The 24,057-nt window shown below is 39.6% G+C and overlaps 1 protein-coding gene across 1 annotated transcript in view; it reads left to right on the plus strand.

The window, feature by feature from the left end:
* Nucleotides 1-24,057, plus strand: part of LOC134744422 (ankyrin-repeat and fibronectin type III domain-containing 1) — a 246,812-nt gene that overhangs the window by 114,562 nt on the left and 108,193 nt on the right. Inside the window, exon 5 of the mRNA XM_063678234.1 lies at nt 5,666-5,850. Within this exon, the coding sequence (XP_063534304.1) occupies nt 5,666-5,850 (185 nt within the window). The remainder of the gene's footprint in view (nt 1-5,665; nt 5,851-24,057) is intronic.

Genomic DNA, 24,057 nt, shown 5'->3' on the forward strand with positions numbered 1-24,057 from the left:
GAAAGTTGGGTGTCCTTCAAGGAGCTTTATGACTCCCTCATACATAGTCGGAGCACAATTAGTGACGTGGAAAAATTGCATTACCTATTGTCTAGCGTTCAGGGTTCCGCACATGATTTAATAAAATCTTTTCCTTTGTCGGGTGACAATTATAGTAGTGCTTATGAGACGCTGTCCAACTATTATGACAGGAAGAGGCAAATTGCTGTCATGTATTATGAAAAATTGCTTAACTGTGAGTCGGTCAAAAACAAAACAGATTTGGAAAGGGTTTTTAGAACTTTTAATGAAAATTTAAATATTTTGTCCAAATTTAACCTCCCCGATAAGAACTTTATGTTGTACTATTTGCTGTGGGGAAAGCTAGATGTTGCGACTCGGGAAGCATTTGAGTTACAACTCACTTCCAGCACCGAGGTTCCGAAGTTTGAAGAATTAAAAAGTTTTATCGAGAAGCGGAGCAGGGCGTTGGAGAACTCAAGTGTGAGTGTCAGGCCTCCATCTCAGAGTGTTAAACCGGTAACAAAAAATAAAATGGCTCTTGTTGTGTCGACTCCGGCAACACCGACCTGTGTTTGTTGTTCCGGTCAGCACAGTCTTGACAAATGTAGCAAGTTTATAAGTCTTGGCAACGATGGCCGCTTTAATTTTGTAAAGGAGAAGGGTCTGTGCATTCTATGCTTCTCAAGTGCACATAAAGTGAAGACTTGTCGGGCTTCTCGTTGTAGTGTGTGTCATCGCTCACACCACAATTTGTTACACTTCACCAAGAATGTTGAAGCACCCACGGGCACAGAGACTACAACTACACCACCTAGCGGTAGCACGAGCAGTAGTAGTAGTAGCACGGTTTTAACTGCTATGGCGGGAGAGAATATAGTCTTCTTCGCTACTGCCAAGGTGTTAATTCGGGACAGTTCTGGTGTCTTCCGCCCAGTGCGTGTGCTTTTGGATGGTGCTAGTGCATGCAATCTTATGTCAAAATCCTGTGCAGACATGCTAGGGTTTGAAACGTCTGGCCAACACACCGTGTTTGGCATTGGCAATTCGCCCTGTCAAACATTTGGCTCACTTTCATGTGAGATCAAGCCAATGGGTAATAAGACTAATAAGCCCTCTTCGCTGAATACTAAACTCGAAGCTTTCGTTTTGTCGCCGGTGTGTGCCGACCAACCTCCACAACCTGTCGATTCGTCGGGGTGGTCGCACACCAAGAATTTATCGCTGGCTGATCCTGAGTTTGCCCGTCCGGCGCCGGTGGACTTGTTGCTTAATGCACAGGTCTTCGTTTCGTCGTTGTTGCCCGGTATACGGCGCGGGGAGCCTGGACAGCCTACTCTGTTGAAAACCATCTATGGATGGGTCGTTATGGGTGAGTGTGACGGGAGTCAGCTCACAACAAGCGCTCTCGTATCTTATCGCAACAATAATAAACATTGTTTTTTCGTGTCGAGTCCTTCGCAGATCTTGTCGCTCGATGACTCCATCAAGAAATTTTGGGAGTTAGAAAACGTTAGTTCTCCGACCAAACCTTTCGTCTCGGAGGAGGACCAACGCTGCGAGGACTACTTTCGTACAAACTATTATCGCAATAAGGAAGGCCGGTTCGTAGTTCCGTTACCATTTATCGATCCCGCGAACAAACCTACCTTCCTCAATTCACGCGAAATCGCTCTCAAGCGGTTCACGTCGTTGGAACGCAAATTGAATTCCAACCCCGAGTTCAAAAGGGCGTATGTGGAATTTATGGCTGACTATGAGTCTCGCGGTCACTTGGAGGAAGTGGAACCTCCTTCCACAAGTGAAGGCCACTTCTATTACATACCTCACCATGGAATTCTGCGTGACTCCGTCACCACTCCTCTTCGCGTGGTTTTCGACGCAAGCGCTAAGGACGCTAACGAGGTGTCCTTGAACGCTACTCTTCTCGCTGGGCCCAAGCTTCAGACCAACATCTTCGACCTGCTCACACGCTTCCGCTGGCATGCTGTTGTCTTCACAGGTGACGTGAAACAGATGTACAGGCAGATCCTGGTCTCTGAAAAGGACGCAGAATTTCAGCGCATTTTGTGGCGGCCCTCTGCTGTCGGTCCTGTGCGCGACTACCGTCTCAAAACGGTAACCTACGGGGTTTCTGCTGCGCCATTCCAAGCGCTTCGTACAATGGCTCAACTGGCCTGTGATTCTGCAGCCGAATACCCAGGTGGTTCAACTGTTCTCGCTCGTGACATCTACGTCGACGACGTCGTCACCGGAGCGGACTCTGTCGAGCAGGCGCGTTTACTCCAGCTGGAACTTACAAACATATTGTCGTCGGGGGGTTTCCATCTGAGGAAGTGGACCTCTAATAGTAGTGAGTTCCTGGAGAGTCTTCCGTCTTCTGACCTGTACTCGGAAGATTTTAAAAATTTCGAAGAAATGACTGACATTTCTCTAAAGATATTGGGCTTGCTATGGCAACCACAATCTGATTCCTTTCGCTTTCGTGTAGCATCTACTCCTAACGGTCGATGCACAAAACGCACCATTCTGTCGGAGATAGCTAGAATCTTCGATCCATTGGGTTTCCTCTCGCCTGTAACATTTCTCGCCAAGTATCTGATGCAGTTACTTTGGGTTTCGGGCGTTTCCTGGGATGGAGATGTCCCGGAAAGCATCAGGTTGGAATGGCAGGAATTTAAAACTCAACTCCCTTTGCTGAGTGCTGTAGCTGTGCCTCGCCGTTTGTTCTGGAAATTCGACGTGCTACATCTCCACGGATTTTGCGACGCGTCAGAACGCGGTTTCTGTGCCGTAATCTATTGCCGTACAGTAGCTGAGCAGGGTGACGTCGACGTCCAGCTGGTGTGTGCTAAGTCCAAGGTCGCGCCGTTACGTAAATTGTCCGTGCCGCGTCTTGAATTGCTCGCAGCGGTTCTACTGTCGGACTTGATGGCTTCGGTCGTGGAGGCTTTGAAGCCTTTCCACTTGGTAGATAGAATCATCGCATGGTCGGACTCAAGTGTGACGTTAACCTGGATCAAGTCGTGTCCGTCCAGGTGGAAAACGTTTGTGGCCAACCGTGTGAGTCACATCCAAGACGTCATTCCTCCCGACTCCTGGCATCATGTCAGAACCACTGACAATCCAGCCGATTGCGGATCTCGAGGCTTGCTTCCCCAAGACTTGGTCAACCAAACGTACTGGTGGAACGGACCTGGTTGGCTCCGGGACCCTTCCGAAAGCTGGCCCAAGTCAGCACTGGCGCCTGATAGGGATGTTCTTCAAGAAGAACAAAAGATTACGGTCCTTGTAGTGTCCAATGACAACGCCTTCATTGACAATTTATTCGAGAAGTTCTCGTCGTTAAGAACGATTCAACGTGTCTTAGCGTATTGTCGCCGCTTCGCGAACAACGCGAAGAACCAAAAGACAACCGCGAAGTTGTTACGCGGACCTTTGACACCTCTCGAAATAAAGCAGTCGCTGATGCTTCTCGTGCGCTCCGTGCAACAGCGCAGCTTCGCTCAGGAAATCGAAAAGATTGCGAACAACCATTCGAACTCTCTTCCAAAAGCGTTCCGGAAACTGTCCCCATTCACGGATGACGCGGGTCTCTTAAGGGTGGGCGGTCGCCTGTCGCGAGCTTCTCTCGACTTCGACGTGAAGCATCCGTTGCTTCTACCTCGCGACAATCGTCTGACCTTCCTTCTTGTCGACGACTATCATAGGCGGTTCATGCATCCAGGCATCCAAACGCTTCATAACTTGTTGTCACAACACTTCTGGATCATGTGCCCAAAACGGGCAATCTACGCAGTGGTATCAAAATGTATGAAGTGCTTTCGGGTGCGGCCACTGGGTGCCCCTGCGCCGTTCATGGGCGACCTGCCGTCCTATCGAATATCCCAACTTAAGGCTTTCTCGAGCGCAGCGGTCGATTTTGGCGGGCCTTTCGACATCGCTCTCGGGCGCGGACGCGGTAACAAGACGTACAATAGCCCTTGTATTAGTGTATTAGTATTTGTGTCTTTGTCTGTACCGCAACAAAGGCCATTCACACCGAGCTTGTCACCGAGTTGTCCTCGGATGCTTTTCTCGCCGCACTTCGGCGTTTCGTCGCTCGTCGTGGTCGGTGCAGCCGGTTAGTGTCTGACCAAGGAAAAAATTTTGTCGGTGCGAACAACATCTTGCAACGTCTAGTGAAGGATGCTGCCGCACACCATACAATTGCCTTCGAATTCAACCCGCCAGGTAGCCCACATTTCTCAGGACTCGCTGAAGCTGGAATTAAGGCCGTGAAAACACATTTGGCGCGTGTCGTCGGGAACCAAAGGCTGACGTATGAGGAATTTTCGACGGTTTTAACCCAAGTTGAGGCTTTACTCAACTCGAGGCCACTCACTCCTCTCAGCACTGACCCCAACGACCTGTCGGCTTTGACTCCGGGTCATTTCCTCACCACGGAACCCCTGTCGGTCGTACCTGAGGAAAACCTGTCAGACGTTCGGGTTAGCCCTCTCCAACGCTGGAAGCTGCTTCAGAAGATGCACCAGGACTTCTGGAACAAATGGTCGAAGGAGTACATGCATACTCTCCAGCAGCGGATGAAGTGGCACGACAGACAGCCCAACATCCAAGTTGGCGCACTCGTGCTCGTTGTGAACGAGCAGACGAGCCCAATGAAGTGGCCCCTGGGTCGCATCACCGATACACACCCCGGATCTGACGGGATATGTCGTGTGGTTACTGTGCGCACGGCCACAGGGTTGTACAAACGGCCTGTGGTCAAGCTGTGCCCACTGCCTGCGTAGCCGCTTTAGAGCGCTACCTTTGTGCTGTCCGTCTTTCGTTTAGTTTTAATATTATCGCACTACCTTTTTTGTTATTTTCTTATCTTTTTCGCTTAGTTAAAATACAATTGCATTTTGGTAGGCGGAATGTTCAGCTTTGGCTTTGTATTTTTTAGATTTCTTGTTGTAATTACTGTGGCAACACAAGTCACAGTTTGAATTTGAATATTGCTCTGTCACAAGCTGTCAGAGCCAGTATGTCATAAGCCTACTACAAGTTAACACTGTGTCGCGCCATTCTCGCTAAGTTTCTCGCAATTTGTTAAAAGCACTACTGCTAATATTTAGACTACTTTTAAAATCAGTGCTGTGTAGCCGAAGTACGCCGTGCCCATCCGTGAAGTGGAGAATCCGAGGTCTAAGTTGGACGATCAAGGTAACGGTTCTAAGCTTACCTCTAGCTTGCGACAAGGGCAGCCCGGGACCAACACCAGGGTCTACAACGGAGGCCAACGGTTCAAGCCCACAACCCCGGATTGCAAGGTAACTTCGCCCTACACTATTTCGCAATTTAATTTTACTTCATAGGTTAATTTTAGTATAGCACAACTTTCTTGCTCGACCGGCCCCTAAATCTCATCCCTTATCGCCCCCCTTTACAGTCCATTCTCTCGCCAATGAACACTACCAAAACAAGCTCGAATTATGTTAAGTATTTTTTTTTAATTAGTTAGTTTCAGTTGTCACCTGACGATATTTCAAATACATAAAATAATATTTTAAAGTCGGTTATATCTTATTATTCACAAAAAAAAATTACGACTAATTGCAAAGGTGCTAATTGTTAAAATTAAGCTTGTGACATTATTATCTAATCTGTTTTTTTATTTCAGGCGAGAATCCATCGGCCAATTGCCTCGCTCGGCCAGCATCGATTCTATGGTAGAGGCAGCGATCTGCGCACGCCACTGCGAGCCGACCGCGCCGACGCTCGCGCCGCCGGGCCGCGCCGACCGCGCTCTGAGCCTTGTGTCGCCCGCTGTCGGCAGGCGCGCCAAGACGCAGAGGGGACAGGCTGGTAAGTCTTGCTGAAGAGATTCCATTGGCCAGTTGCCTCGCTTGGTTAGGATTTGATTGGTGGAGGCGGCGATATGCGCACGCCACTGCGCTTACGCTCGTGCCGCCGGGCCGCGCTGACCGCGGGCTGAGCCTTGTGTCACCTTCTGTGAGCAGGCGCGCCAAGGAACAGAAGGGACAGGTTGGTAAGTTGTTGAAGAGAGTCCATCAGAGTTGCCTCGCTTGGCTAGGATTGACTCGATGGTGGAGGCGGCGATATGCGCGCGCCACTGCAAGTCGCTGCCGGGCTGCAGGGACTACAGGCTAGTAAGCCTTGAAGATAAATAAAAATATTCCAAAACTTGCTTTTTATAAAAAACCGCTAATTTTAAAATTTCTAGGCGTCTTTTAACACTTAACAGCTATGTAGCGTAGTCTAGATAAATAGTCACAACATACAACCAAGATAGCCCGAAAGGTGGCAAATAATTCAGGTGCTAATATTTCACCGATAATAATGCATTTAAATTTGTAAGTAGGACTGGACTCTTTCTTTTATCTGAAAAAGAGAATTGTATTTAAAATTGTATTTAATACCTACTACAATAACTAAATACTAGTTATCGGGTCTTATAGCGTTATCGATATCGATTTCTTGTAGGACAAATCGGTTGCTTCTCATATTTCAAATGCCAGTAAGAAAAAAAAAACAAGTTATAATTTTAATCAGTACAAATACCTCCCATACGAGTAAGCGTATATGGGTCTCCCAATCATCATTCTGTAATAAAAAAATCTAATCACACAAAAACAAACAACAAGTTGATACACAAAGCTAGGTATAAGAATATGAATCTAAACAAGGAAAATAATAAAAGCATTATTCGGCGTATGTCCGAAATTAAACATGGTTTAGGTATGGATCGTAAACAGAAAGGTCACAAGTCACAAAGCAATGAATACCTAATGAAAATCCAGGGAAGTGAGCGAAATTATTATTTCGATTTAAAAGCGGCTACGAATTTCTGTGGCGATAGAACGCTTTCCTGCTAAGATCGGCTACATGTATTTTCAAAGCTGAAATACGTAGCTGTAAACTTACAACTTTTGTAGGAGTTTCGATTTTTTCGAATTTTCTTCAGAAATTATGCTAAAATACGAAAATCGAAATTGGTTTTTCGATATCCGAATTACAAAAAATGCTTCAGCTACTCGACGATAATTATAAAATGTAGGAAGCACGAATTGGGTATTTGACATTTTTTTAATGGTATCAATCGATCAGGTTTCTTTCGAGGATCAAATGTCTGTATGGGACCCATTGTCTTAAAGCAATACAAAAGTCACAAATGATGGTCAAAGTCTGGCATCCGCACTTTACTGACGAGACGCTCTTAACAAAATGGCAACACATTGTGACGTCACTGTGGCACTTTGCTTAGAAGCCGCTTTGCTTAAAGAAGCCGTTTCGATGTATGGAAAACAAGGAAATTGCGAGTTTGTCAGTGAAATGTTGTGTTTTTATATATTGTTGCTGTACATGCCATTTTTTTTTTTTCCTATTTGAGTAAAAAAAAATGTTTCTTTTTCGAAACTTTGAGGTCTTGTATTTATTTATTATTTCCATACCTATATTTTTTAAGTTACCAATTTATTGTGATAAATTGCACATTTTCTATCTACTTAACTATATTTAGTTATAACATTCAACATGTGTCAACTACTCTATTCCTTAAAACAGGAAACAACAATATCGTCCCAAACTTCCAAGAATAGCCTACATTAAAAATACGCTACTTTAAAAATAAATGAGAAAACACTTACAAACTTTGAGTGTTTGAAGTGTAAATGAGACAGCCCCAAGGTTCTTAGTTTAGAAATCTTTGCTTTATTTGCTTGACGGTAACTTGAACAAACTTCCGGTAATGCTGTTTTTTCTGCGAGGAAAATTGTGGAATTATCTTCCGGAAAGATTCCGAGTATACGGTTGCAGCTTGATTATGGTTGAATTATCTTTTTCCGCGCTTTTATTTGCTCAGCTCATTCCGTTAGGTACAGCGATTGATAATAAACATAGATGACGAACTAGCTCTGCAAAATAACACACATTTTGTGCCACGGTGGGTGGGGCGTAAAGCGTAAATTTTGTGCCACGGCGCTATTTACTATTTAGTTCGCAAATGGCAGCCCGTTGTCACAGTCGCATACTTCTTAAGTATTTAGATTATTTCTTTTAGGACCTACAAAACTTGTTCTTACAAATTTCGTGTCCGTTATAAGATGCTGTAAATAATAAATCTCAATAATCCTGTGATAAATTTTTACTTGTTTTGTTTACAACCCAATTTGTAACTTGATAAATGGATGTTATCTTTCGCTTGTCAAAACGCGGCTGAAATTTAGACCATTTCTGATAAATACGAGTGTTTCATTAAAATCAGAGACCCAAGTACTTTGCTTTACACACGATTATGTTACTAATAGTTAAAAGCGTACTTAAGTAGAATGGTTAAAGGAAAAATCGCAGAATTCACCTCTTCAGACAAGACCATCCCTTCCTTATTATATTCATCAAACAAATAAATGCCCTTCCCGGGATTCGAACCCAGGACCATTGGCTTTAAGGGGCCCACTGACTATCAGTCCGCCGGACGATATCGGCCTGTCAGTTAGAACAAAAATTTGACAGTTCCGAACAACTGACAGGCCGATATCGTTCGGCGGACTGATAGTCAGTGGGCCCCTTTACAGGCAGGGTCACTACCCACTAGGCCAGACCGGTCATCAAATACAATGTTTCATCGAAATCGATACAATTTGTATGGTTTCTAAAGGTCCCTGTAACTGCGATATGGCTCGGAAAGACGTAATTTGACAGCTAATAGGGTCGGGCCAAGCTAACTGCATGGCATTTGTAATGACAAAGTAGGTAATGACATCATTAATCACATTTATATGAAATTATGATGTTTAGGGGACATCCATTAATTACATCACACGAATTTCTAGGTTGTTTGACCCCTCCCCCGCTTGTCACACTTGGTCACACTTGGTCACACTTAGTTACATTTGGCTTTTTTATGCATAAATACACTTACCCGTATTTATCTTACCTAGTTTCCCTCTAAATTGGACAGATTTAGTGTCATTTTCATATACTTATTTATAAATGTGACTGCGCCAACTTTTACGATTATGTATTTTTTATACATTTATTCTAAAATTTAATTCAGGAAACAACGCCCATATTACATATACCTTATAGACTAACATACATATAAATTTCATAAACTTAAAAACTAAACACTATTTTTAGGTTAGGATTAGGTTGCCGAGCTCCTTTAGGATGCAACCGGAAAGCTGAAATGAGAATGAGTGTTAGATTAAACTTATTCATAACTATAGAAAAGCATTATTGATATACATATACATACATATACTGTGTATTGTTTTATTATATTGAGGAGTACAAAGAGTATATTGTATTATTTTGCATTGTTTTGTATGTTAGTAGGTATTTGTATATCGGTGTAAACAATAAGCAGTACTTGATTCTATCTATTATTGGTCCTAAATATTAGCTTATCATCTATCGCTATTGTGTTCACAATAACCTTTGTTCCAAGTCTATTGTTTAGCGTTTAGCATGTTACGCCCTCGTTAAAAGTTGATTGTCCCGATAGCGCCTGACTATCTTCTAATAGCAATAAAGATAAGACGTTAAACTAATTGCTAAATCAGATCAGGCGTTCAGGCTCGAGCATAAAATGTAAGATAAGATAACCATGTAAATTTTTAAATACCTAAGTATTAGAAGTTAAAGACAAACACAACGAATATCGTGTCCACTTCAATCTTATACTTTACAACTACAAATTATATGTATTCTGTAAAACAGTAATGTACATAATTGATATTTTCACATAGGTATTTATTTCATAATTCATCGGTGAATTTTTTCACAAGAATAATGCCTATCGAATGATAGCTATACTCTGGCAAACCAAGTTTGTCAGTAGAAAAAGGGGCGAAATTAAAATTTTCTATGGGAAGATCACCCTCCGCACCTAATTTTTTTTTTAAATTTGCCGCCTTTTTCTACTAACGGAAATGGTTTGACAAACTATACCTACCCAGTTTTTATATTCTAGTCACCAAAATTTGCTTCATATATTAAGGTCGAACGTAACAATAATGGTTCCTTAGAATAGAATACCATGTGATCGGCAGTCGCACTGTCATAAAACAAGTCAATTAGTCTATTACCGACACCAAGAATTATTTTCGTTAATTGATATTTGACTTACAGCCGACACAGACGCCCCAATCAGGCGGGGGTGTTGTTGTGAGCCCATTGTCTTGTTTATCTTGTCTTGTTTATGTTTACATTGCCAACTGCGCCTCTGTTCGATCTATCATGTCGCTTCGGAAATTCTCTGAGTTATTTTGAAATTTACCTTTAACCGGCATTTCTATGCAAGTGTGCAATTGTGTTTCTATATGAATTTGACGAAAAGTAAAAGATATTTAAAGAAACTTAAGTACTCTTACGATTTTTTTAAGTTCTTTAACCGCTCATTTCTTCCACGATTATTGTCGCAACAACTGATCAAAGAAGACTGATGTCTAACTTTACATAAGAAGTTAACTTTATGACATGATGAAAACAGCTCTGTAAAATTAACCATGTTTTTACAATTCTTTTACAGCGCTATATTCTGCCGCAAATAAGTCAAGAATGAAATTAATAATGGGTTTATATATTGACTTGAAATGATAATTGTTCCTCTTGAGTCTGTTCTCTGCGGTGTCTGTGATTTAAATAAACATACATCACGGTATTGGAGTCACGTAGTGATTAAATTAAATTTTCAATTAATTTGTATTATGATAATGGTAATTGGTATTCAGTGCGAACTGCGAACTAGAGAAATTTGATTAGTCATTCATGCAATTCAATAATTTAACACTTGCCTCATAATGTAGTGTACCTACATAATGTATAAGTATAAGTATAGTTATATGTATAAGTAGTAATTGTAGTGTTTGTGTTTAATAGTCTCCATATTTAGCTCTTTGCACTACCTGTTGACTTAAACTATCGTGAGACATATTTCAAAATATTTATCAGTACGGTTTTTACTCACTATTATTGTGTCACATGTCGCCAAAAGCGACTAAAAATAATAGTGAGTAAAAACCGTACTGATAAATACCTGTTGACTTTTGTATGAGTTCTACATTTCCTGCTACCCAAAGGTTGTCTGGAAGAGATCGCTTTTTAGCGATAAGACCGCCTGTTGTTACCTGGTTCTATTTTTTCTTTAAATATTTCTTTGTAGTTTTACATATATGTAAAATGTATAATTTTGGTGCAATAAAGAATATTTACTTACTTACTTACTTACCTACGCACAAGACCGGTAGGTATCATTTATCGTTACAACTGTAAATAAATGAATTATCATAACACAACAATTAAGAAATAAGTATATAATTTAAGGTGTGAAGAAAAAGTAGAGCTCTTCAAGCGAAAATTAATTAAACGTACCTACGACGCGCTAATCGAACGAGCGAGCGAAGCGAAACGAAGTTCTTACATTCAACTTAGAACACGGCTGCTTAGGGGTACGTCCCGGCATTTCGAAGTTTTTTGATTTTTGATAGTTTGTTCCGCGATAACTTGAATAAATTTACTCAAAATTAAAAGCGCGTGTGTCGTCCACGTTTACTTAGCAACTCCTACTGCTGACTGCATAGCGTTTTTAGAATACCTATTTTAAGCTAAAAATAGTGTAGTAACCCTAACAATAGCTATTGTCAAGGGTACAGTATATTGGCAGACTCCGAAGGAAGACGGATCGCGCGACGCCTCTGTAGTAATTCGATTTGGTGTTCCACACTTGCTCGGGGATTGAGTTAGTGCTAGAATAAGCACGAACATTTCTAGAAGACGGGCCATTTTATTTAAAGTTGTATAGGTACTACACTTTTATTTATATTTTTTATGTTATTTCTACTCAGAATCACGAGCTCTTTCAATGTTACTTAGGAAAAAACATGTCCTAAGATTTTTTTCCCATTCCGTTGCCATTTTTCATAGACTTTGTATGACGGTAAGGAAATTGAAGGAATGAAAAATGTATGGAAATTATAGTCCGACAAGAAATTGTAGAAAATTATTCGGGGCGCCACTTCCTACGTAACTGTCACATTTTTGACGTAAAATGCTTAAACATGGCAACATTTTAGTATGGATTTTTTTAATTTAATTTCTACTAATTTATGTTGCACTATACAGGACACTTCCTTTTAGGGTTCAGTTACACTTGTGTTAGTTAGAAGGAAACAAAATCTCAACTAACTAATATAAACTTTTAGAGTCAGTAAATTGCCCCTAAACTAAAGCCACTTAAACGTAGGTATAAATCCGATCTAAGCTTTTATATACTTCTTACTTTTCCTCACTGGGCCAAAGAAAACATACCGTACTAGGAGAGCAATAGGGAACATATTGCAACACCGAAAGATAACTTGTTGGGGGTCTTGGGGGTAATCTGGGGTGTACTTAATTCTAAACGCTTACCGCTAAACCAGCGAAACAAAGGTTCAAGCTCAACGAACATTGCCCGAGCACGCCCGAGCGAATTTTATTATTAACACGTGGTAAACGTAAATGTTTTGAACTGGAGACATTTCCAGAAATGTTTTTTTTTTATGATATAGGAGGCAAACGAGCAGACGGATGATAAGCGATTACCGCCGCCCATGGACACCCGCAACACCAGAGGGGTTGTAGTGCGTTGCCGGCCTTTAAGCTCTTTTCTTGAAGGTTTGAAGGTCGTATCGGTCCGGAAATACCGCGGGCGACAGTTCATTCCACAGTTCAATGGTGCATAGTAAAGGCAATTTTGTAAATAGGTAAGGCAAGGCAAGTTTTTGTTTATTTTTACGAAAATGACTACATACTCCGAAATCGGAATCAGTTGCCAAAAACATCTAAATTTAGAAGGTTGTAGATCATATTTTCATAGAAATTTGACATTGCCACACTATCATTGCAAATGCTATGCAGAGTTAGCTTAGTCCGACTCTATATGGCTTCCGTAAAACGTTTGCATAATCCCTCTTATCTCTCTCTCTTTCTCTTTAATCGTATGCATCGTATGAAATCTGGGAGAGCGCTATCTACAATTAGCTTTCTACCAAATTGCTAGGGAACAAAATCAAATTATTGTCATTAAATACTATAGGTACCTATAACCTCCAAAGCCCACCATACAAAGTTTCCCTATTTTTAATTTGAACCTTGTTGTATATAAGATTAGGGTGACTTTCGTTTGTTTTAGAAAACAATGAAACAAAAGAAATGCTACTTAATTCAGTTAGTGTAAGGTTCAAATTAGATTGAAACAGAGTGTACATTGATAAACTATAAACTGAAATAGATGTAAGTAATATGTAGTAAAGAAAATGTGTCCAAGCCCTCCAGTGGTTCCAGCCTCGGTAAATTTTTTCTTAGTATAAGTATGACATCTATTTCAGTAAAAAAAAAACAGATTGTTATGTTATGGTGTCACGTTACGCTGGACCGCCTGAAAATCAAACCATCTTCAAATAGGAATAGGATATAGGATACAATTGGGGAGTTTCGAAGTGTGAAGTTGTAACATACTCTACAAAACTCATTTGCAAGTTGCCAACTCGGATGATACGAGAAGCCGATTCGAAAATCTGAACTCATTGAGTAATCCAAAAAATAACTGAATTTAAGTAATAAATGAATAAATTTTGATCAATATCCTAAAACCGATATTGTTGTTAAAAACCGACCTGTTGGCCAGTGTAACACATAGATCGCAAGTCTTAATTTTTGTAGAAATACTCGTACATAGTAACAAAAATATTGTGTTACTGTTACACATTTATGCTAAAAATCTCCTGGACCGATAGAGTTACGAATGTGAAAGTACTTGAAGGATAAAGAAAAAGTTAGAGGTTTTAATCACGGTAAAGAGAAGGAAAATATCATATTTTGGACACAGAAATGACAAATATAATATAATACTACAACTAATATTGGAAGGAAAAATTGATAGTAAGAGGGGAAGGAAAGGAGGGTCACCTGGCTTGACAACATTAAAAAAAGGACGAACGTGGATAACGCACCCATACTGGCAAGAATGGCTAAGAGCAAGAGAGGGATGGCAATGGTGGTCGCCGACGTCCGTTAGGACATGGCAATTAACGAATAAGTTACACATTTCTTTCAGTGTAGAGTCGTAGGTATAATCAAACATCTCACGCGCACAATGCGGGCGAAATGCCTCAGAGACGACTCCTGATAGCCTTTCGTCAGCATCAATCCGCGAGAGCTGCTAACGTTGATTGGTGCTCGTGGTCAAGGTCGTATCAAAATAAGAAAACCATATCAAATTGTTAGAACAGAATCGACCTCGAGAAGCTCTCGAGTTGAAAAAGTAACGCACCCTAAATGAATATTAATTTTCAGTGAAGCGTGCAATAAATGTTGATCTGAACTTTGAAATAATTATTTTTATAACCCGTGCTTAACCTTTAACCTTTTTAGTTTACTGTCTAAGAAGCGTAGTAATTAGAACATATTAGGTAGTGCATTATAGGTACATTCAACTCTGACACTGTCTGTCTGCTATCTCTTGTCGCTTAAACCGCTGAACCGATTTAGATTTAGATAAAATTTGGTATGGAGGCCACAGGAAAGTCATATTAAGTTATGTATAATATATTTAACATTTTTTTTTATAAAAAAGTACGTATTTGTATATGATCGCGTTTTTTGAGTTCACACCTTGTTGAGGATTTATGGTGCCTACTTTAGCCCCCCCTTTCGCGGTTTAAAAATAATCTCACTCGCGTTTCAAGATACGATGTGATTATTGGAATAGACCTCCAGCTTCTAACCCAAGGGTCTCCGGCAAGCTCGGTTCTACATCTCCTCTCATTTTAAAACGACTAGCTAGAATGCTCTGAAACTTTGTACTTACAATAGGATTAGGTATATCTATGTCTGTAATTAGTTTATGTTGATTTGTTATTCATACAAAACTTGTTTTTGCTCTATTTCGTTTGTTTTATAAACTGGAGCTACATAAACTAATTTCAGACCTAGATATACGTTATGTCATTGTATGTGCAAAGTTTCATTACAATCCAACACGTAGTTTTAAAATGAGAGCGGAACTACGTTTGTATGGGAAGGTGCAATTCGGCCGAGCTTGCCGGGGACTTGAAGTCCGTTCCATAAAAGTAGAAGTCAAAAACATTTATCGAAAACTATATTTCGCTTGTCGAATCCACACAATTCTCGAAGCCACCGAACCGATTTTTAAATCCTTTATCATATTATTGAAAATGTTATATTGTACTATGTCTGACCAAGTTTTCTGTTGAAAATATATATCTGAAACTGTCGGTATGGTTCAGATATTTTCCCAGCATTTTATAGGAATAAACGGAATGGTCGCTTCGCGAACCGAGAAAGATAGGATTAATCTTTGGGATTTCCCATCTTTCTACTGTAGACCAATCGAATATAAATAGTAAGAGGCAACAGAGAAACAGAAAAATTATATACCCGTACCGGCCGTACCTAAAGGGTAAAAACGGGACCCTATTCCGTCTGTCTGTCACCAGGCTGTATCTCATGAACCGTGATAGCTAGACAGTTGAAATTTTCACAGATGATGTATTTCTGTTGCCGCTATAACAACAAATACTAAAAAGTACGGAACCCTCGGTGGGCGAGTCCGACTAGACTCAATATTTAGGTACTTCCTTAGCTGAGAATGTAAAATCGATTTATCCTATCCAATTATAATTCATTAGTATAATAAGATTAATAACAAATATGTTGTCAATGTCAAGGAATTTACTACTTACTACGGTGACGCAACGACCCAAAGTTAGTCCTGGTCTCCGACACCTGATCACGACATGCCTCTCGGTTTTGCGATAGCTCTCGCCAGTCGCCATGGCCGAGGTTGAGCAGGTCTTGAGCAACTCCGTCGTACCAGCGGTACCTAGAGCGTCCAACCGGGCGTCTCCCATTTGGTTGTCCCAAGTACTCGTACGCTTTCTTCACGTCACGATTCTCTCCCATTCTCTCTAAGTGTCCGAGCCACTGAAGCCTAGCCACTTTGGTCTCTCCTGTTCAGACACCAGGTCTTCTATCTCCCTGTTCTTCCTGACTCTCCACCTCCCATCTTCCGCTCTTGTCGGCCCCAGAATCTTTCGCAGAATCTTCCTTTCCGCCACTAACAGCTTATTCTTTTTTTTCAAGGTTAATGTCCCAGTTTCACATTCATATATTAAAATTGGTCTAATGACAGTTTTGTAGACACGAATTTATTATAACTAAGGAATTTATTATATTATGGTTTTTTTGTATCCTCGTAAACACGTATAACGCGACAGCTACAGGGCAACTACTGTCACGAGTGTCTCAGGATCTTCAATACCTTTGACCTGACCTGCCACATAAGGGTCCACATAAGAAAAAAGTTAGAATAAACTGCCGGGGTTACCAGCAACGATATCGTTGCCGAGGGCTTTATAATAAATGTGTACACTACGTGCAAAAAATGTATAAACGCCTATGCATTCATAAGCCAGTAGAGGTAATCCAAAATGTCTACTCAGAAGCAATGCCGCGAACCGACTCGTAAATGCAACTGGCACCTCATTTGCATGTCAAAGCGGGTTCCTGGCTGAGTGTTCTCATTGCTGTCAATACGCGAGTGTTGGGTGAACCGGAGTAATGTGATACAGTTTGAGAGTTCTCAACTTTAGGACTTGATTCAGCTTTTAGACTTAATCCCCTTATCAATAAAACTTAACAACCTCTTACAAACCTCTGTGAAATATTGTCTCTTTCCAACAAACAGAAATGTCAAAATGATGTATACGGACAAACTATTATCAACGAATGTTATATTTGACAAGCGTTTATGAATAACGCCAATTATATAATATTTATAACCGCTATTTAATAGAACTAGATATCTTGTTCAACATTGTACATCGATGTTGTTCAATCATGATTCTAACGTAACCGGTCTGTACCAAAACTATAGTTGAAAAGGTCTAATCTAACTTTGCACGGACTTGAACAGAACAAAGCGAAGGAAGGTCACTATAAACATCATACTTTCATGAAGACAATGTCACACTTTGTCATTGCATATGTGATTCAGAGTTAGCAAAGTCCAATTCAGTATAAAATCGGTAATCGCCCGAGTGAATACCTCGACCGCGCTGCAGCAATATGAATTACAACCTCCAAAGCAGAACTGATGTTTTTAGTTGAAATTGCAAATTAGATCCGCTCCGGTCTAAGTTTTTCCATTCAAGTTTGATGAGTTGGAACAGAATTGGACGCATAGCTCAGATGCAGAGCTTAAGGATTAGGGGATTTACTGCAACTTTACTGTTAGAGATACTATGAAAGATGTTGGAAAATGTCGTAGAAATGATAAGCTTGGGTTACAAATGCTTTGTGACGGAGTTAAGACTTTATGAAGAATTGTTTTTACTTGAGTACGGCAAAGCGATGGCAGAAGGGTTATTATTATTATACTTATTATGTGTGTTACTGGTGTTTATGCATGTTTGTATCTTTATTATACGTAGTACTTGTCTGTTGTTTGTTTTTTTTGTGTAATTTGACATTTAGACTGGATACATCTCTGACAAAGTATCTAATATTTTATTGATTCCATATGTATAATTGTTTTTTGTAATTTTTGGTTAATTATATTGCTTGTAAAAATTGACGTGTAAAAGTGCCCCCTGTGGCCTATTTGCTGAATAAATGTTTGATGTTTGATACAGGTACATATCGATTCTGAAGGCACCACCCCAAAAACAAATGTTACCGGGAAATCGTAAAAATGGTACAAAAACATAACAGCCACAGAGATTAGTGTAAATGAATAGTGTTAAAAACTCTGGAATACGTCGCGTTCAAAAGTATTCGTCATTCTACATTCATATAGAGACATATCTGTTTTAGATTGATACTTTTGACGCGTAATCTAATCCGTTACTTTCGATGCTGACCGTACCGTAAGCCGGCTGGACGCCATTTCAATCAATGTAACTATAACCTTTTAATCGAGTTTAACACACTGAGGGTTTCCTTTTTCCTGCCTATTTAATTAGGATCACTGTAGAAACACTGTTTTTTCCAAGCCAGGCAAGTTTTTCTTTCATACAGCGATTGTAAACTAAATCTCCACAAAACGAAAGCACTACGCCGAGTGTAAGATAAGCGGGTACAAGTATTGGGCTTCCTGTCTAGCTCCTTAACATAACCAGTTACCAGTTGTACTGTTAGCCGACCGGCCATTCATATCTATAACCTTATACTTATGCTAGTTAAACATGCTTTCCTAGGGTTTCCTTTCTCCTAGATAACTATTCAAATTGGATTTTTAGAAAAAAAAAATAGAGCACACTTTATGTGTTAAATCTCATTTATAATCAGGTCTATCACGAATTTATTTTATTACCTTTATTAACCGACATTTCAACAAGTTTCACTGGTTAAATTTGATTTAATAATGTGTTCAAAATGCGAAAGTTTTAAATGTGCTTTTATGTGTTTTCACCTATATGTTTTCTTACTTATAGTTTTATCTATTCAGTCTCAAATTCCATTATTATCCTAAGGAGACCTATTAAAATAGTAAATTATTATCTCAAAAGGCCTCCTGGGGCATCCAAGATAACTACTATATACGAGAAGCCGATTCGAAAATCTGAACTCATTGAGTAATCCAAAAAATAACTGAATTTAAGTAATAAATGAATAAATTTTGATCAATATCCTAAAACCGATATTGTTGTTAAAAACCGACCTGTTGGCCAGTGTAACACATAGATCGCAAGTCTTAATTTTTGTAGAAATACTCGTACATAGTAACAAAAATATTGTGTTACTGTTACACATTTATGCTAAAAATCTCCTGGACCGATAGAGTTACGAATGTGAAAGTACTTGAAGGATAAAGAAAAAGTTAGAGGTTTTAATCACGGTAAAGAGAAGGAAAATATCATATTTTGGACACAGAAATGACAAATATAATATAATACTACAACTAATATTGGAAGGAAAAATTGATAGTAAGAGGGGAAGGAAAGGAGGGTCACCTGGCTTGACAACATTAAAAAAAGGACGAACGTGGATAACGCACCCATACTGGCAAGAATGGCTAAGAGCAAGAGAGGGATGGCAATGGTGGTCGCCGACGTCCGTTAGGACATGGCAATTAACGAATAAGTTACACATTTCTTTCAGTGTAGAGTCGTAGGTATAATCAAACATCTCACGCGCACAATGCGGGCGAAATGCCTCAGAGACGACTCCTGATAGCCTTTCGTCAGCATCAATCCGCGAGAGCTGCTAACGTTGATTGGTGCTCGTGGTCAAGGTCGTATCAAAATAAGAAAACCATATCAAATTGTTAGAACAGAATCGACCTCGAGAAGCTCTCGAGTTGAAAAAGTAACGCACCCTAAATGAATATTAATTTTCAGTGAAGCGTGCAATAAATGTTGATCTGAACTTTGAAATAATTATTTTTATAACCCGTGCTTAACCTTTAACCTTTTTAGTTTACTGTCTAAGAAGCGTAGTAATTAGAACATATTAGGTAGTGCATTATAGGTACATTCAACTCTGACACTGTCTGTCTGCTATCTCTTGTCGCTTAAACCGCTGAACCGATTTAGATTTAGATAAAATTTGGTATGGAGGCCACAGGAAAGTCATATTAAGTTATGTATAATATATTTAACATTTTTTTTTATAAAAAAGTACGTATTTGTATATGATCGCGTTTTTTGAGTTCACACCTTGTTGAGGATTTATGGTGCCTACTTTAGCCCCCCCTTTCGCGGTTTAAAAATAATCTCACTCGCGTTTCAAGATACGATGTGATTATTGGAATAGACCTCCAGCTTCTAACCCAAGGGTCTCCGGCAAGCTCGGTTCTACATCTCCTCTCATTTTAAAACGACTAGCTAGAATGCTCTGAAACTTTGTACTTACAATAGGATTAGGTATATCTATGTCTGTAATTAGTTTATGTTGATTTGTTATTCATACAAAACTTGTTTTTGCTCTATTTCGTTTGTTTTATAAACTGGAGCTACATAAACTAATTTCAGACCTAGATATACGTTATGTCATTGTATGTGCAAAGTTTCATTACAATCCAACACGTAGTTTTAAAATGAGAGCGGAACTACGTTTGTATGGGAAGGTGCAATTCGGCCGAGCTTGCCGGGGACTTGAAGTCCGTTCCATAAAAGTAGAAGTCAAAAACATTTATCGAAAACTATATTTCGCTTGTCGAATCCACACAATTCTCGAAGCCACCGAACCGATTTTTAAATCCTTTATCATATTATTGAAAATGTTATATTGTACTATGTCTGACCAAGTTTTCTGTTGAAAATATATATCTGAAACTGTCGGTATGGTTCAGATATTTTCCCAGCATTTTATAGGAATAAACGGAATGGTCGCTTCGCGAACCGAGAAAGATAGGATTAATCTTTGGGATTTCCCATCTTTCTACTGTAGACCAATCGAATATAAATAGTAAGAGGCAACAGAGAAACAGAAAAATTATATACCCGTACCGGCCGTACCTAAAGGGTAAAAACGGGACCCTATTCCGTCTGTCTGTCACCAGGCTGTATCTCATGAACCGTGATAGCTAGACAGTTGAAATTTTCACAGATGATGTATTTCTGTTGCCGCTATAACAACAAATACTAAAAAGTACGGAACCCTCGGTGGGCGAGTCCGACTAGACTCAATATTTAGGTACTTCCTTAGCTGAGAATGTAAAATCGATTTATCCTATCCAATTATAATTCATTAGTATAATAAGATTAATAACAAATATGTTGTCAATGTCAAGGAATTTACTACTTACTACGGTGACGCAACGACCCAAAGTTAGTCCTGGTCTCCGACACCTGATCACGACATGCCTCTCGGTTTTGCGATAGCTCTCGCCAGTCGCCATGGCCGAGGTTGAGCAGGTCTTGAGCAACTCCGTCGTACCAGCGGTACCTAGAGCGTCCAACCGGGCGTCTCCCATTTGGTTGTCCCAAGTACTCGTACGCTTTCTTCACGTCACGATTCTCTCCCATTCTCTCTAAGTGTCCGAGCCACTGAAGCCTAGCCACTTTGGTCTCTCCTGTTCAGACACCAGGTCTTCTATCTCCCTGTTCTTCCTGACTCTCCACCTCCCATCTTCCGCTCTTGTCGGCCCCAGAATCTTTCGCAGAATCTTCCTTTCCGCCACTAACAGCTTATTCTTTTTTTTCAAGGTTAATGTCCCAGTTTCACATTCATATATTAAAATTGGTCTAATGACAGTTTTGTAGACACGAATTTATTATAACTAAGGAATTTATTATATTATGGTTTTTTTGTATCCTCGTAAACACGTATAACGCGACAGCTACAGGGCAACTACTGTCACGAGTGTCTCAGGATCTTCAATACCTTTGACCTGACCTGCCACATAAGGGTCCACATAAGAAAAAAGTTAGAATAAACTGCCGGGGTTACCAGCAACGATATCGTTGCCGAGGGCTTTATAATAAATGTGTACACTACGTGCAAAAAATGTATAAACGCCTATGCATTCATAAGCCAGTAGAGGTAATCCAAAATGTCTACTCAGAAGCAATGCCGCGAACCGACTCGTAAATGCAACTGGCACCTCATTTGCATGTCAAAGCGGGTTCCTGGCTGAGTGTTCTCATTGCTGTCAATACGCGAGTGTTGGGTGAACCGGAGTAATGTGATACAGTTTGAGAGTTCTCAACTTTAGGACTTGATTCAGCTTTTAGACTTAATCCCCTTATCAATAAAACTTAACAACCTCTTACAAACCTCTGTGAAATATTGTCTCTTTCCAACAAACAGAAATGTCAAAATGATGTATACGGACAAACTATTATCAACGAATGTTATATTTGACAAGCGTTTATGAATAACGCCAATTATATAATATTTATAACCGCTATTTAATAGAACTAGATATCTTGTTCAACATTGTACATCGATGTTGTTCAATCATGATTCTAACGTAACCGGTCTGTACCAAAACTATAGTTGAAAAGGTCTAATCTAACTTTGCACGGACTTGAACAGAACAAAGCGAAGGAAGGTCACTATAAACATCATACTTTCATGAAGACAATGTCACACTTTGTCATTGCATATGTGATTCAGAGTTAGCAAAGTCCAATTCAGTATAAAATCGGTAATCGCCCGAGTGAATACCTCGACCGCGCTGCAGCAATATGAATTACAACCTCCAAAGCAGAACTGATGTTTTTAGTTGAAATTGCAAATTAGATCCGCTCCGGTCTAAGTTTTTCCATTCAAGTTTGATGAGTTGGAACAGAATTGGACGCATAGCTCAGATGCAGAGCTTAAGGATTAGGGGATTTACTGCAACTTTACTGTTAGAGATACTATGAAAGATGTTGGAAAATGTCGTAGAAATGATAAGCTTGGGTTACAAATGCTTTGTGACGGAGTTAAGACTTTATGAAGAATTGTTTTTACTTGAGTACGGCAAAGCGATGGCAGAAGGGTTATTATTATTATACTTATTATGTGTGTTACTGGTGTTTATGCATGTTTGTATCTTTATTATACGTAGTACTTGTCTGTTGTTTGTTTTTTTTGTGTAATTTGACATTTAGACTGGATACATCTCTGACAAAGTATCTAATATTTTATTGATTCCATATGTATAATTGTTTTTTGTAATTTTTGGTTAATTATATTGCTTGTAAAAATTGACGTGTAAAAGTGCCCCCTGTGGCCTATTTGCTGAATAAATGTTTGATGTTTGATACAGGTACATATCGATTCTGAAGGCACCACCCCAAAAACAAATGTTACCGGGAAATCGTAAAAATGGTACAAAAACATAACAGCCACAGAGATTAGTGTAAATGAATAGTGTTAAAAATTTATCTTATCTTTAACTACAACTAATCGACTGTACAAATACAAACTCTGTCACTAGTCACTTGTGTACGGAAATGTTCATATGTACAAAAAAGTACAGATAAAGTAAAACCTTAATTTCATCCGTCATTTCCTTTTGAATAGGAAAATACAAAAAAAACCGGCCAAGTGCGAGTCGGACTCGCTCACCGAGGGTTCCGTACGTTTTAGTATTTGTTGTTATAGCGGCAACAGAAATACATCATCTGTGAAAATTTCAACTGTCTAGCTATCACGGCTCATTAGATACAGCCTGGTGACAGAAAGACGGACAGATGGACAGCGGAGTCTTAGTAATAGGGTCCCGTTTTTACCCTTTGGGTACGGAATCCTAAAAAGAAGAATTTAAGTACTAAAGCTGACTTTTTCATTGTCCTCGTAATAATTAGTAGAAGTTATTTAGCCTAATTCTCTACATCTAATATAATATCAGTATCTACAACTCTACAAGTACCCACCGATAAGCACGGCGCCCACTATTAAGACTAGTTTTACCTATCTACCTATTCTACAGGTCTAAAGCCGTGTCCTAGTCCTAGATTAGGTAGCTCCCCTCATTTTCTAGTTTAAATAACTAATGTCTAGATATCTAGGACGATTACTATCATGCTAAACCTGCGGTGAATAAAGTTATTATTCAAATTTAATTTACGTCAGATACCTAATGCATATTATTATCATATTTTAATGTCTAGATTACTAGGAGTATACTAAATTTAGCATTCGAATTTATTGGGCATAATTAGAGATTTTGGGGGCTAGATAGAACCATTAAAATTAAGTACACATTTTGAGTCGAAATATTTTAATGGCCACTGGCAGTAGTTGGCATGAAAACTTTAAATAAGTACCTATAGGTATCTAGACAAAGAGATCGGACAGTCTATCGCGAAAACAGAAAATTGAAATTTCGTTGCCTGCCTCTCTATCGAACGAATATGCAAGAGTGAATGAGAGGCAGATAAAGAAATTTCGATTTTCTTGCACTGCAATGCACATCATTGTACCTACGATCACTTCTCAAATATATTATCATGATATCCCTAGGGAATTCGATCGGTTGCTTAACTGAAACCTGTTTTTGATTGAATCTATATTGTCTCTACTAAACCAACATTGTATTAATCTTTCAATTAGCCA

This window comes from Cydia strobilella, chromosome 9 (assembly GCF_947568885.1).
Source record: "Cydia strobilella chromosome 9, ilCydStro3.1, whole genome shotgun sequence".
NCBI classification, from domain to species: Eukaryota; Metazoa; Arthropoda; class Insecta; order Lepidoptera; family Tortricidae; genus Cydia; species Cydia strobilella.